Here is a 16176-nt window from a genome sequence, read left to right on the forward strand (position 1 = left end):
ATACACAAAGATCTAGGTTAGAGATCGTTTGTGGGATTATAAGTAGGCGAGGGCTAGCCGCAAAAAGAGCCAGCACTCGTGGGATAAAGTTGTGAGTTTTGTAAATTTTCAAGCAAAGAAAAAAGGTTTTGAAAGTGAGTATGTGGAGTATACTCTTTTAGATTTACACAAAGTATTATGTTAGATAGATAGGAGAGTGAGCTTTGTTTTTTAGATCTTGTAAAAAACGAAAGTTTTTATAAAATTGATTAAAAACATTTGCTTAGCGCATTCCAAATGTGATCTTTGTATGTTTGTGTTCTCTATATTTTAACATAGTTAGCCGTTTTTAGTTTACTATGCGATCAATATATCAATCACACATTCACACTATAGATGACAGATCAAATCTATCGAAATGTGTGGAGAATGTTTTCGTTGTAAGTAAAACTTACAAAAGAAACCTCGGAAAATGGTCCCAAGGCTCAGTGTTTTAGAGTCACGCGGTTCGAGGGAGCGTGACGATCAATAACATCTACTAGAAGATATTGCCATGCAGAGGAAAAAAGCAGAGACAGGGAGAGAGAGAGGGGGAACATGATGGACCGGTCACGATGCTTCGGCTGTCGTCCAACGACCAAAGCACCCATTTTAACCCACTTTTCCTATTTTCAATCTCTTTTTCATTTCTTTTGTTTTCAAATTATTAGAATAAATCATTATATGATCAACGATCCTATTATAATCATTATGTTAACACCTCGAAATTCGGTCTACATAACACCTTTGTCTCCTAAATCCGCTCCATATATTCTACTCGGATCAATCTACACAGAAATCAACTATATATAATCACTATCAACCAGATAAATCGATTATTTTAGTTGAATCTAAAAATATAAAATAACACATTGTGGAAAATTCTAAGGGACAAGAGTTAACTTTTACATAATTAAGGATTTCATCCAGTTCGATTAGGTCGTTATGTTTTACAGCAAAAACATTTCTTTGTGCGACAAAAATAAAGAAGTACAAGTTACAACAACATTTATTAATAGGGATGAAACGGGTTTATTTATTAAGTTATAGGCGTTGTTGATTTGATCTACAAATCTCGGTTTACATGTGTGAATCTATGAAAGCGAGGGCCATCACAAGGCACAAAATAAAAGCTTATGTATTAAGAAAATATACTTATATATATGAATGTAACTAGTGATAGGAAATTTAAAACCCTAACTAAAGCAAGAAAACAAAAAGAATCATGTCAGTCCCACCCCATATGGAACACAAACCCTAATAATTACATATATGACAATTATCTTCTTACATCTCCATACAAAATTATTGTATACACACATACATATATATTGACATAGATATATATAAAGGTTCATCCACTTTAAATTTTAGCCATCTTCATTCTCACACTCAACCTTCCTTTCTCTCTCTTTCTAGCTCCCTTCATTCTCATTCTCTCTCGGCTTTGTTTTCTCTTTGATCTGATTCCTCTGTTCTATTTCTAATCCATCACCCACCACGGAAAAGAGAAGGGAAAAAAAAAAGAACAAAAAAAAACTTTACTTTAAGAATTTTGAAGAATAAAAACAAAAGAGAATAACAATGGTTTTCTCCTCCATCCAAGCTTATCTTGATTCATCCAACTGGCAACAAGTAAGTGCTTTACTATTCCATATATACACTTCTCATATAGGACACATTAAAAAAAACTTATAGTTTAGCAATTACATGTTCTAAATCTGGAATCAAAACCAAAAATAGAAATCTTAATTCAAAGCTACACAAAAAAATTCTTCTTGCTTTGCAATTGGCATGATTTAAGTTTGGAATCAAACTCAAAGAGAGTAATAATATTAATTCAAAGCAAGAAAAAAGAAAAGACACAAAAAGTTGTTCTTGCTTAGCATGTTCTTGAATATTCTTGTTCAATTTCAATAATTCCTCATCCTTTTTATTTTGTAACTTTAGGCTCCTCCGAGCAATTACAATCAGGACGGTGCAGGAGCCTCAGCAACTGGAGGTCATGTTCTTCGTCCTCAGCTGCAGCAGCAACAACAGCAGCCACAGTCTAATGGGAGCGGAGGCTGCGGTTCTATCCGAGCAGGATCGATGGTGGATAGAGCAAGACAAGCAAACGTAGCCTTACCAGAAGCAGCACTGAAATGTCCAAGATGCGAATCCACCAACACTAAGTTCTGCTACTTCAACAACTACAGCCTCACTCAGCCACGCCACTTCTGCAAGACCTGCCGAAGATACTGGACACGTGGCGGTGCCCTCCGCAACGTCCCCGTAGGCGGTGGCTGCCGAAGAAATCGGCGTTCTAAAAGCAGTAGCAACAACAACAATAACAGCACTGCTACTAGCAACAACAACATCTTCTCATCCGGGAATGCATCGACCATCAGCTCGATTCTCTCTTCTCACTATGGAGGAAACCAAGAGAGTATCTTAAGCCAGATTTTGTCTCCGGGGAGGCTAATGAATCCTACTTATAATCATCTCGGAGATCTCGCAAATAATACAAAAACAGACAACAACATGAGCTTGCTGAACTATGGAGGATTGAGTCAAGACTTGAGGTCAATCCATATGGGAACATCTGGTGGCTCGCTTATGAGCTGTGTTGATGAGTGGAGATCGACGTCTCATCATCAGCAGCCGAGTTTGGGAGGTGGAAACTTGGACGATTCCTCTAATCCTAATCCATCCTCAAATGGGTTTTACCCTTTTGAGTCGCCGAGGATAACCTCAGCCTCGATCTCTTCTGCTTTGGCATCGCAATTTTCTTCGGTTAAAGTTGAAGATAATCCTTACAAATGGGTTAATGTCAATGGTAACTGCTCTTCCTGGACTGATCTTTCCGCTTTCGGCTCTTCTCGTTGAGTTCAACCACACTCAAAAAAAAAGAGGAAACTTGAGGGTATACTTTGGTGCAAAAAAGAAAACCTAGTTACTAGTTATTAGGTTAGTTTTGTCTTATTTTAATTTGCGTTTTTGTTTAGTTAATGCTGTTTACAACTTTCCGGCGTTCTCTATCTAATGTTGTTAAGCTATTGGATGTTTTTGAGACTGTTCCTTTGTTATTTATCACAATTCCTTTGTTATCTTTCGAGTTTCACTACTATGAATGTATTAGAGAGATTTATCTCTCGATCTTAGTTATTGAAATTCCGACGAGTTCATTTAATTTTTCACTAGTTTTGTCTTATACCGTTAAATTATTTTGTGTGAGGAATACTTGATGTTAATAATTAGTTAATTACTAGTACTTAATTTTGTAGTGTCTAGTAAAATTTATGTTGTTTTGAATTTATAATCTAGTTTGAAACTGCCTAACTGGCTCGTTTGAGTTAGTTCATAGTTGCTGACGACAAAAAAAAAAAAAAAAATCTAGTTTGAAACTGAACTGATTGACTTCTTTTTTGTCAACTTAGCTTTTATATCAGTATAGAGCGCTTAACCTCAGCCATAAACATCACAAAATGGTTATTAACTATATTTGATTCTGCAAGTTCTCACCATTACTCTTTGTACATATGATGCTCCTCTTATCATCTTATGCATGGTATGTGCTTTAATGAATCAATAAATAGTCTCATAGACATTTTTTTCTTCAAATCTCTACCTCGGGAGGCAGTCATAATTCCCAAAAGCGAAGAATATAAATCTGATGATATGATATATATTGGCTGGATCGTAGAGAATTAGAGATCATGTCTGTACTTTTTCAATTGTTTATTTTTCAATTGTAGAAAAATAACTCTTTTAAGGATTACTTTCAATTACTTAATAATTTTTTTTATCAGTTTCAACCTGTTTTTTTTTCGGGTCTAATGCACAGATACACTTTACCCAAAAATGCATTGTTTACAAGGATTTTTTTTTTAAATTCTCGACATTAAAGCTTTGAATATAATGGAGGAAAAAAAGAGATGTGAATAGAGACGAAAAAGAGCAACTGATCGTTGGGGTTGGGTTGAATTGAGGAAAACAAATTAAAAGCAAGGAATCTTAGGTTTAGTCATTCCAGCATTTTTTTCTATTTTCTATGTCAAAAGCAGTTTCTTGCGCATAAGTAGGTAGATTTCAAGGACAAATTAAACAATATTATGATCGAGATGTAGTTGTGTGAAAACACTTAAATCATATTTTATTTGTGTGTTTTTCATATAGTACTGTATTATTATTGTATTTATCAAGATACACTTTAGAGGATTTTATTTTGAAGATGTTCTAATTTAAATTACGTGTTGAAAGCAGTTAGCGAATAACTTTCTTTTTGTCAATCACATTTTAAATACGTAGGCGATAATATAATCGTAAGATGACGGCCGGATTTTTCTTACATGTGACTATGAAACATTAAGAAGGACAGAAACAGAGAATCAATGTCGGGACGAGAATTTTAATCTTAAGTTTGTCAGTTTGACGCGCCTTGGGACGCGTGTTTTGTACACAACTCACTATGCGACAAAATTGCTTTTTTGTCAGTTTGTGTGCGCCACGTCATCCATTTTCACTCTCAAGTCTTGGGGACTCATCACCTCAAGTCTCTCTACTGATTTGGTCATTATCATTAGAGTTTCTTCCATTATTCCAATGTTCCACTTACTGGTTACATTTTTGTTTCTGGTTGTAATTGCATGCGCGAAAGAGTGTGGAATTTTATGGATTTTCTTATGGATTACAACAAAATTTGAAGTTGAACAAAAAAAGTGAATACTAGTACTATATTAACTATTGATGTTATAGTCCTTTGAGGAACGTCCTTCATCATCCTTCTCAAAATGGATAATTCAAAAACGAATAGACAGAAAGATGTATATTATATACACATAATATGTTTGGGTCCTAAAAAGGAGGGATTGGTTCACAGTGAAAGAAAGGAATCTAAATTAGATGATTGTGTTCTGCTTTTGCAAGTACCAAGGCTGCTCACCAATATGGAATAAAGCACATTCAAACCTATAAAGCTAGGCCACATAATAAAAAACCTGCCCGATCTCCCATAATTTAGCTATATTAAGTTTTAATAATAATTTACTTACCAAACATAATCATCGACATTGTACGACAAATCCTTTTTATTTCAACTATTTCAATTTAGTATACAACTCAAAAAATCGTAACCATGTCATAATTTACATTTTAAATTGTAACGGTTCATTTGCAGGCTGAAGTGATCAGAAATATTGATAGTTACTCGACTTTGATCATATCACTCGAATGTAGATTCAAACTTAATTTTACACGCAAGTGAATAAAACATAAAATGTGTTCATGAAAAAACAAATTACTACACATTGATATATAGTTTTGTTTATTACCAGCTACTCGTCAGTTAATGATTTGAAGTGATAATAGCTAGGCATAATAAATCAAGATAGGCTTCTGTATATGAATGAGCCCCAACATACGCATAGTAGGGCTCAGAAATCCAAGTTAAAATCTTGTCTCCTGATCATGTATGTATTTCTGTGCATGAATATATACAATATGTAGGCACATCCATGTATATTCATGCGAAGGTCTAGGCAATTAGGCATATATAGACGACGACCAGCATATTTGTGTACTACTTCTACAGCAGCTTTCACTTTTACAGCATGTGTTTTTCACTTATCCCTGGGACTACAAATAAATAAATTTTATAATTTCATTTGTTTATAATTTCATTTATAAGCATATTTGTCTGAATTTCTGGATGGTAAAGGTACAAATTTTGTAAGCATATGTGTTACACATTTCTTACAAATTTTATAATCTCAAGACTTACACTAGGTCTCCTAGGGTCTTATCATGTTCGATACTAGCTAGAATAATAATATGTGGTACAAAACCGAATTTGGCCATTAATTAAATTAATCCGTCAGGCGTCGCTGGGAGTATAGACCAACTTCTACGGGACTGGTCCCGCTAATCTCGACCATTTTAAACACTAGAAAAGGAAAAGAGTTTTTTTTTTTATTGTTTTATGGTTAACCGTAGTCTGGTCTGTTTAAAATCATCTACTAGAACTGAATAGAGTATCTCCTACACAATTTTTATGGTTGCCGTAACAAAAGATCAAAACTTCATTTTTATGGTTGCCGCGCTTTGTAGTGGAGATACTTAATTATTTTATGCTTTGTAGATAAGGGTATTATGGCGGCTTGGAAAATAATATCTGTAATATGCTGCTAATGCCACAAGTTTCCAATAGATATTGTATGATCTAATTAATTGGAAAATGGACTTTTCTTTTTGTACGTAACAAAAAAAACTATGGACCTTTTCAATATTGGGAACCAAAAAATTTTAAATTACATTAAACTAGTTCATTCTCTACCATCGGTTTTGATCATATGACCTGATCATGTTATAAAACTCACATTTAAGACAAATTGTAATCGATCATATTATATAGTATTAGCTTGAAAGCATCATCAATTCTATAAAAGTTTCGCGTCAATTCAAGTTGCATCACATATGATCACATATAATCGAAAAATACTTAAGATATGTGCATACATAAAATATACTAAAGGATCTAGAGTCTCTATCATCTTTTAGGTGTTGGGAATTGATCGATATAATTATAAGGATCATACATGTGGATAAAGTAGTGAAGGGATTATAATCTCTTAGTAGTATTGCCTTGTCACGTTTCTTCCTCATGTTGTCATCAACCACACACGTTCTTCATTTTTAGACCAGAGATTCCTTATTAGCTATACACTTTATGAAAAGTACACAAGCGTACATCTATACTTATATAACCGTGCATGCACAATGCACAATTCATTTTGTTCTTTAATATAATTGATCAGATATACTTTGGGCTATTAATTAGACATCTTAAGCAGAAACTTATATTAACGTTGGACCATGTAAATCCGAGTTTATAGACTAGTAAGGTGCAAGAAAAACGTCCCTTCACAACTTTACAACGACTTAATTAAGAGACTAGGCACCTTTTCACAAAATAATTTGACAAATAGGTATTTTTAAAAAAATATTGGTAATATAGACATTTTTATCTCTCTTCTCTAATACATATCTATATTAGAGTGACATTTAGTAATAGACTATTTTATCCTTTTTTGTTGGTTTGTGTATGCAAAAAAAAAAAAAAAAATAGTAATTGGGCCTAAAATATATCCAATAACAAATGTATATTTATAATTGTTTATGAGTTATTTATTTTATATTTAAGCTATAGTTTTGAGAAAGGGGTAGAGTTTAGATTTTATAGTTTAGAGTTTAATTTTTTGAAAGTTTAATTTTAAATCATAACGATATTTTGAAACTTTAGATATATATATATATATATATCCAATAACAAATGTATATTTATAATTGTTTATGAGTTATTTATTTTATATTTAAGCTATAGTTTTGAGAAAGGGGTAGAGTTTAGATTTTATAGTTTAGAGTTTAATTTTTTGAAAGTTTAATTTTAAATCATAACGATATTTTGAAACTTTAGATATATATATATATATATATCCAATAACAAATGTATATTTATAATTGTTTATGAGTTATTTATTTTATATTTAAGCTATAGTTTTGAGAAAGGGGTAGAGTTTAGATTTTATAGTTTAGAGTTTAATTTTGAAAGTTTAATTTTAAATCATAATGATATTTTGAAACTTTGGATATATATATATATATATATATATATATATATTTAAAGTTTGAGTTTTCTATTTTACATTTAAAGTATTATTTTGAGAGAGAGGTATGATTTGAAATTGACAATTTAAAGATTAATTTTAAATCATGATGCTATTTTTGAAAATTTAAAGATTATGTTAAATTTGGAAACAATATTTTTTTTAGGTTTGGGTTCTCTACTTTACATTTAAGATGTAGTGTTGAGAAGAGTAGGTTTAAAATTTATAGTTTAAGGTTTAATTTTAAATCATGATGTTATATTTGAAACTATAGAGATGATATGTTCTATTTTAAAACCAATTTTTTTTAGATAGATTATGAGATTGTAGAGTTACTAGCTTGTACACCACCAATCAAAATCACAATACAACACCCCATATGGTACACCAAACCTCGATGGTACACCTGACATAAATGGTACATCCAACCCAAATGGTACACCAAAAACAAATAGAATACTAGATTCAGATGGTACACCGACGGAAATGGTAAACTAGACCTAGATGGTACACCAAGCTCAGATGGTACACCAGACGCTGATGGTACACCACCCAAACCGTACACCAGATCCAGATGGTACACCAAACACAGATGGTACACTAGACCCAGATGGTACACCAAACGCAAATAGTACACTAGACCCAGATGGTACACCAAACTCAGATAGTACACCAGACGCGGATGGTACATCATCCAAACGGTACACCAGACCCAAATGGTACACCAAATGCAGATAGTGCACTAGACCCAAATGGTACACTAGACCCAGATGGTACACTAGACCCAAATGGTACACCACCTAAACGGTACACCATACACATATGATACACTACCTATATGATATAACAAATCCAGATGGGCCAAATATACACAAATCATAATTTTAGTGGGTTCCTATTAATTAATTCAGGTCCAACTAGAAAAAAATTGTGGACCCACCCATAAAACCCTCTTTTAAAGTATGTGGATATATTGATCTTTTTATTTAATTTTTGTCTTATACACTATCTCACAACCTCTTTATCTCACAAGACATAAAAAGTGCCTATTCTCCAAATTTTGTTTTAAAAGTGTCTATTTCTCAAATATCTTTTCAAAAAGTGTCTAGTTGACTAATTGATTCCTTTACAACCCATGTATTTTTTATATATTATATTTCATATATGTTGAGTGATATAAACGGATAAACCCGAAGACAGAACGCTAGCAAAAAGGTTGCAACTTGTGAGCTGATAAATGGATGGAATCTAAAATGATGTTTTCAAATTTCGAACCACTTATGAAAGTTGCTAACAGTTTTGAAAACTCTCAGTAAATGTTGAAACTCCCCTCACGATTTCAGAAGATTTCAACAGACAACAACTTCTGCAAAGTCCTAGCTAACCATCTCAAAAAACTAATAGTGATTATTTGACGTTTCCAACGGATTTCCAAAAGCGAAGGAAGTTGATGATATGAGGAATAATGTTGCTTAAAACATATAAAATGTTAGGTTTTCATATGATTGAGTATTTGAGTGGGATAACTGGATAAGGAGATATACACGAATGGTAGTCTACAAGAATTAGAATTAGATAGCACCTTGTAAAAGAAATTTCGATACATCAAATAGATATGACATTACGAAATACAAACGATCTAGAAAAACTCCTAAAGGTTATATTTTGCAACATCAAGAAGGTTGCGATCCAAAATATCCTAACGATCAGAGGATCCAAAACCGATACATTTCTGTGTACTCATTAGTCATTACATAACTATTGCTGTCCAAAATCTAAATAAAGAGACCTCGCGTTCGTATTATAGTTGTCTTTAGTAGAAACAAAGCCTTCAGAGTAGAATTGAGAAATGCTGGACACGACTAAGGCGAATTGGTATAGTTCTAAATGAAGTGTGGTTTGCTACTTTGTTCTGACAAATCCAATAGAGGCCCAAATAAGTTATTTTCATAGCTCGAGCCTCGTTGGTATAATTCTAAATGAAGTGTGGTTTGCTACTTTGTTCTGACAAATTCGGAAACACGTCCTATTTCCCCCCTATAACTATGGCATCGTAGCACGTCTACGCGGAACTTAAATCTCGTCCTGTGTATCCCCCTATAAACTTTTGTAAATCTAATTCCCCGTGAGATGATAGTTCTCATGCCATTTCCCCCTTAATCTGGGTTTCGACGGTTTACAAACTTAACCATGTAGAAATCCCCCTAAATCCGGTTTGAAACAAATTTAAAACCCGAGTAAAAAAAATAACCCGACCCGATTGATGTTCTTTGTCTTAAAACGAAAATCCCCAAATATTGAAAGTATAAACCCTAAAAAATCAAATTCTCTCAAATTAAGTTTTGGGAATCATGAGCAATGTCTCTGGATCTTCGAGTTGTGCATCAAATGTCCGAGAGAGAGGACGAGGTAAAGTTGTTGGTGTGCCTAAGAGATGTTGGTGTGGAGAAGTGATCGTGGCCAAAAATTCGAAATTAGAGACAAATCCTTGTCGTCGATACTTCCGATGTGGGTATGCAACTGCGAAGAAGGTACATATGTGACTATACACCTTTGTGATATGTTGAATTTGTTCTCATTGTTGTGATGGCTGCTTGATAGCTTATGAATGATGACCACTGCTTCAAGTGGGTCGATGAGGCACTGTTGGATGAGGTAGAGTCTCTGACTCTTCACATTGCAAAACTGCAAATAGAAATGGAGATTGAGAGGAAGATGAAAATGGAGCTTGAGAAAGAACTATTTTAGAGGGTTGAAGATGCAAAATCAGAATTGAGATCAAGGATGAAGACGATGATAGTTGTGATAGTTATTGGCTGTATGATCATGTTTGGTCTATTTAAGATAGCAGGATGAGCTAGTGTAACATCAATAAAGTTGTATGATCTTGTTTGGTTGGTTGTATGATCTTGTTTGGTTGGGTGTATGATCTTGTGTTTAGTTGTATGACCAAATTATGTTCTTGTAATGGATGTTGTTGTCAATGGTTATGGTTACAAAATATTGATATTATGGTTCTAAGACACTTACATAGGTTCATCAATAACAAAAGACATCAATAAGGTTCCAAAAGACCAAAAGACATCAATAAGGTTCCAAAAAGACATCATTAAGATTTAATCACAATAAGACCATACATACAAAAACAGACCAGTCCTCCTTGTGATTCTCTTTCATACCATTATGCTAATTATCCTTCTTCTCCTACTCGTACTTCTCCTTGGCGACACCATTAGTTCTCTTGAGTCAATGTCCCTTGAGAAGGTTCACCTTGAGTAGCCTACATTTAAAACCAATTATCAGACTCATCCGAGCCAACACAAATCAAACCATATGATTATGCATAACCAAAACACAAATCTAAACTGTGTTGCATTTTTCTTCTGATGGAACCTACGGTTATGGTGAGCTGCACCACAAATCCCACAGTGCATGATCCTTTTCTTCTCTTTTGGTTTCTTCTTGGTAGGCGACTCATTAACCCCCTTCTTCATCTTCTTGTATGCCTTAGTAGATTCTCCCTCTTTGGGAGGTGGTGCATGCACATCATCAGCGCCAGTAGAAGGCCAAAAGCATGGACCTCTTAGTGGAATCAATCCATCGGTGTAATTCTGCTGCCATTTAAAGGTTCTGAACCATTAGCACACATAATCTTCAGGTTCCAGTGTCTTCTTAATTATAACTCCATATGCATGTTCACATGGGATTCCACAGATTTGATACTTCATGCAGGTACACTTCATTGTTCTCAAACAGACTCGATGCTTGTCATAACCCAGTTGGACTTCATACATCCCATTTGTGGTAGCACTCACAAAGCATGCAAAAGCTTTCTCATGTTCTTTAGCAAGGAACCGTTTGACATAAGGAGTACAAATACCTAACACACAAATCAAAACAATGTTAACGAATGAAGACAATGTTAACAAATCAAAACAATGCACCACAAATCGAAATAACTAACCTTTGTGATCATGAGAAAGGGCAGATCGTTTAGCAATCCGAACCATGACAATCTTTCTAACCATCTCTAACATAGCCACAAATGGCTTTTCTCTTGCCTTGTTGACGGTATTGTTGAAGGACTCTACGGAGTTGTCCTCAACATCTTCACAGTAATTGCCAAGCTTGTGAAAGGCCCTGCACCAAGTCTTTGGCTTTGTCTTCATGACATCTTCATGCACCTTTGAGTCGTATGCATGGATCCTCTCCAAGTTCTGATCATATTCGGTGGTGTTATAGCTCCAAGCCATATCCCAGAGATGTTTCTTCAGAAGCTTTTTGCTAGGATGAATCTTCTTCAGATTCCCATAAATGTGCCTAACACATTTTCAATGTTCCACCTTTGGTAACTCTAACTCAATAGCTTTTATCAAACCCTGAAACAGAAACCGCATGATTATGCTACAACTTCATAATTATGCTAGAGCTTAACAAATACAAAACAGAACACATACCTTTTGTCGATCTGACATAATAATGTAACCATCTCCATCTCCTAAGTCTAGATCAATCTTCAACCTATTCACAAACCATTGCCAATTATCTGTGTTCTCGACTTGAACAACGCTCCATGCTATTGGATAAATAACATTGTCTGCATCTCTGCCTAATGCCGCTAATAACTGTCCTTTAATCTTTTCTTTTAAGAAGCATCCATCAACTCCTATTAGTGGCATACAACTAGCTTTCCATGTTTTTCTAAGAACATCAAAACTGACATAAAACCGATTAAAAACATCCTCACCAGCATCATTCTTCACGGTATCAATATCCACAACAGATCCTGGATTTGATTCCATAATCTCGGCATCATAATCTCGGAGACGTGCAAACTGAGTATCATACTCCGACGAGATCTATCCCAATGCCTTTCTCCTAGCAGCTTGACATTGAGGCCTTGTAACTAATATCTTCCACTTCTCCATCACAATCTTTTCCATCTTGGAAGGCATGTAATACTCTGGTTCTTCCCTAATCTTATCAAGAAATATCCTAGCTATCACTGGTTTATCCTTGTACAACGTAATCCTCCAGAAAGGATCATCATCGAGAGATGCAGCATACACTTGCCACCCACATTTCCTCTTAGCACCAATACATTTAAACCCAATTGCATCTCTATCATACATGTATTGCTTCAGATTGGAATCTGTTAGCAGTGCATAGTCGGTGACACTCCTTGAACGAGATTCCATTGTAGAATTTTTGGCCTTTATACATTATCCCATCACCAAGAAGAATGGGTGTTCGCATTCTCACTTGACCATCTTCACGACCATCAGCCTCCTCGTCGGTTTCTGGGTACACATTATGACGGATTGATTGTTCATCTTCGGTGAACTCTTTGGCAAGCATGTGGACAAAAGATTCATCTCGATCTTCTACCTCTGCATCGTGATCGTGATCTCGATCTATTTCTACTGGAGGATTATCGTCTGTGAGGATTAAATCCATTGTCGATAGAGTGAATAAGAGCAACAAAATGAGAAATCGATTTGGGGGTTTTGATTTTAGGGTTCTTCGAGAGAGAAATCGATTTGGGGGTTTTGAAAATAGGGTTCGTAAATAGAGAGAGATGTGAGATTTTCGATTTGAGGGTTCGGGTATTGGTTAATCATGGTTTAATATTCTAATCGGATTGTAATCGGGTTAAAATTGGGTTTAACCGGTTAAATCAATTTATTACTTGGTCAAACAAATAATAAACCAACAATATCCGTATATCCCAGATTCATGGGCGATTAGATGATATCTAATACTTCAAGAGAGAAATGGCATAGAAACTATCATCTTGCGGGGAAATAGATGTACAAAAGTTTGTAAGAAGATCCACAAGACATTAAGTTCTGCGTAGACATGGTACCATGCCATAGTTATTAGAGCGGGAGGGAAATAGGACGTGTTTCGGACAAATCCATTAGAGGCCCAAATAAGTTATTTTCATAGCTCGAGCCTCGTTGTAAGTTATTGGACTATACGGTTTCCTGAGCTTGCTTTTAAAATGGGGATTTTCTAAACGAACAGAGAAAAACAAAGCAATTGCATAAAAGTAATAGGAAGTTTAATAAGCTTCATCATAAAAACGGAACAGAGTGAAACAAGATTAATCCACATCCCTAACAAAGCACAACACATGAACGCTTTTTGGGCATACAGAAGCCAAAACTTAAGTTCCAAAAGAAACAAATATCCCATAACACAGAGGCCTAAGACGTTTACTTCTTCTTCTCGGTAACACCACCACCACCAGACCTGCAAAAGTCAAACAAAAGTCAGTTTGATTCAATTGCCAGATATGATTCAACACTCTGTTTCATAAAGAGAAGCAATGCAGAAGACAATGTGTGCAAATTGATGAACAATCTTGCGAGATTTAATTGAGCAATGTGAAAATGAAACTCTGGTGATATCAAAATACATGGGGATTCTTATACATACCTCATCTTACGGAGAACACCAGACATCTCCTCTCTCTTTCGCTTGGCTCTCTTGTGGGTACCCAACTTCCTCTTAGCAACCTTAAGAGCACGCTTGTCTTTGCCAACCTTAAGAAGCTCAGTGATTCTCTTCTCATAAGGAGCAAATCCAGCTACTTCCCTGATCAGTGATCTGATGAACAATGTCCTCTTGCTCGTTTTCTATAACAAATAGAAGCAAAAACATCAAAACAAGACTCTTGAGAAACGAATCACAGATAAACTAAAAATGAAACTCTTGTAAAGCAGAGAATCAAAAACTAACTAACAGTGTCCTCAATGCTCAAAACAACACCATTTCTCATCTCAAAACTCAACATTTCCGGTTTAAACTAAAAGAATCAAATCAACACTAAACACTATGGGATCCATCTCTAAGCCTATTTCTGTAAATACCACAAATCGAGCTAAAATCATAGACCAACGAAAGCAATATCTAAAAAGCAATGAACTTTGTAATCAGAAGGGGAGTTAGATTCATACCCCTTTGCGAGAATTGGGACGAGGAGCAAGCTCACGTCTGGTGACGACATGTCCTTTGTTCAATCCAACGAATAAACCGGTCTTCACTGCTGGAGTTGTCATCTTTTACCTGCAATAAAAACCCACAGAGACTAGATTCAGAAATAGATTTTGAAAATCCTAAAACAATGTAATCGAAGAAGAAGAGAGAGTTTGAGTCAGAGTTCCCAAACCTGCAATGGAGGAGAAGCAGCCGCTGCAAAACAACGAAACTTTGGAGAAAGAGAAAGCAGTTTTATATATACTGAGACAAAAGGGAAACCCTAAATTTTCTACTAATTGGGCCTATTTCGCTATCATATGGGCTTTTAGATTTAAGCCTATTCAAACTTAACAGTAGTAAGAACCTATTTATATTTGTCACAGGCCCAACACTCAAAGTTGCGTTGTTCGCGCAATGTAGTCGTCCGTTTTTTATATGTGAACACGTCTATTTGTTCAACTTAAAACTTAGTGATAAAATTCAGGTCTAATTAATAATTATATTAACTGGAGCTTTGGTTTTGGTTTTGGTTTTGATTTTTGAATGTTCAATTGCAGCAGCATCCAACGTAAGAATCCCATCAAGACATCACAAATAGACTTTATCATCATCATTACCAAGTATCTCTTTTGTGTGAATAATCATGGATGATCATCAATGTCTACACATCTACTATGAAAAGTTAAATGGAAATAAGATCATTGGTCCAATGTTATAGTCAGTTTTCACTATTCACAACGTTATCTTCATCTTATTTGTTTCACAAACTTTGCAAGTTTGTTTGTATGGATATGCATTTGCCTCTCATATGTATGCATTATTTGTTTGGATGATAAAATAAAGGTTATTTCGTGAGCTTAGTACATTTGCCATACGATATATATATATCATGTATGTTATGATTACAAATAAATTAATTAACATAAGTGTAAACTAAAAGCATAATGAAGCAAGAATGGTAGGTGGCTAGATTCTGATTCAGATAGTTATGGTTCCATTTCCGTTCAATACTATTGTTATATTTTATAAGAAGAGCTGCGGACAATACTCGATCTCATGATTAATCTAGATTTCGATATAAAATGTATGGAAAACTGTTGAAAGGGAATAATATATTTTGAAGGAATATCTTAAAATACATTTTCGTGTGAAATTAAGAGTCTATGAAATTTAATTGAAATCTCTTTTTCACATCTTCTTTTTTTTTTTTTTTTGTTGTTCAGTAAGATACCATAACGTTTCATTCAAGCTGCAATCAATTAAAAAATTAATGGTCAATTAATTAACAAATTAGGAGACAGGTCAACAAAACCGAAAGCCACATAAAAAAAGAAAGAGAGTAACATAGACGAAACGAACATAACGGCAACAAAAGAAAGAAATAAAAATATTGAGGAAAAAAAGATTTTGAGGATCCATAAGAAAAAGGAAGAAGCTTAAGGAGTTATCGTGTAGCCTTTTTTAGTAAATAGCATTGGATGTTCCAACTTTAGAAGTCGAAGGAACTTAAATAAGGCCTCGACCCCTAAAG

General features: G+C 34.6%; 2 protein-coding genes across 4 annotated transcripts; one reads left to right on the plus strand and one right to left on the minus strand.

Moving 5' to 3' along the window:
• Window positions 1–1315: 1315 nt before the first annotated feature.
• Window positions 1316–3171, plus strand: LOC104782187 (dof zinc finger protein DOF2.4). Its single transcript, XM_010507049.2, has 2 exons — window positions 1316–1653; window positions 1969–3171. The coding sequence occupies exons 1-2, from the start codon at window positions 1603–1605 to the stop codon at window positions 2884–2886; spliced, it is 969 nt and encodes a 322-aa protein (XP_010505351.2). The 5' UTR covers window positions 1316–1602; the 3' UTR covers window positions 2887–3171.
• A 10532-nt stretch (window positions 3172–13703) lies between these two features.
• On the minus strand, window positions 13704–14962 carry LOC104782188 (large ribosomal subunit protein eL36y). Of its 3 annotated transcripts, none has more exons than XM_010507050.3 (4): window positions 14836–14962; window positions 14624–14732; window positions 14103–14302; window positions 13704–13916 (listed from the first exon to the last, which is right to left on the minus strand). In XM_010507050.3, the coding sequence occupies exons 2-4, from the start codon at window positions 14723–14725 to the stop codon at window positions 13880–13882; spliced, it is 339 nt and encodes a 112-aa protein (XP_010505352.1). In that variant the 5' UTR covers window positions 14726–14732; window positions 14836–14962; the 3' UTR covers window positions 13704–13879. The 3 variants fall into 3 exon arrangements, with proteins under 3 accessions (XP_010505352.1, XP_010505353.1, XP_087367068.1); XM_010507051.3 differs by having other exon boundaries at window positions 14624–14754; window positions 14836–14944; XM_087510942.1 differs by having other exon boundaries at window positions 14840–14893.
• Window positions 14963–16176: the final 1214 nt, after the last annotated feature.

The sequence above is a fragment of the Camelina sativa genome, chromosome 4 (genome assembly GCF_030686135.1).
Source record: "Camelina sativa cultivar CO46 ecotype springtype chromosome 4, ASM3068613v1".
Classification (NCBI taxonomy): domain Eukaryota; kingdom Viridiplantae; phylum Streptophyta; class Magnoliopsida; order Brassicales; family Brassicaceae; genus Camelina; species Camelina sativa.

Bases quoted from the DNA above. Each gene is read 5' to 3' on its own strand.
- LOC104782187 (XM_010507049.2), top strand. From the start codon at position 1,603: ATGGTTTTCTCCTCCATCCAAGCTTATCTTGATTCATCCAACTGGCAA. The intron at 1,654-1,968 runs GTAAGTGCTTTA...TTGTAACTTTAG, and splicing joins ATTCATCCAACTGGCAACAA to GCTCCTCCGAGCAATTACAA.
- LOC104782188 (XM_010507050.3), bottom strand. From the start codon at position 14,725: ATGACAACTCCAGCAGTGAAGACCGGTTTATTCGTTGGATTGAACAAA. The intron at 14,303-14,623 runs GTATGAATCTAA...TATTTGTTATAG, and splicing joins GTCCCAATTCTCGCAAAGGG to AAAACGAGCAAGAGGACATT. The intron at 13,917-14,102 runs GTATGTATAAGA...TGACTTTTGCAG, and splicing joins GGTGTTCTCCGTAAGATGAG to GTCTGGTGGTGGTGGTGTTA.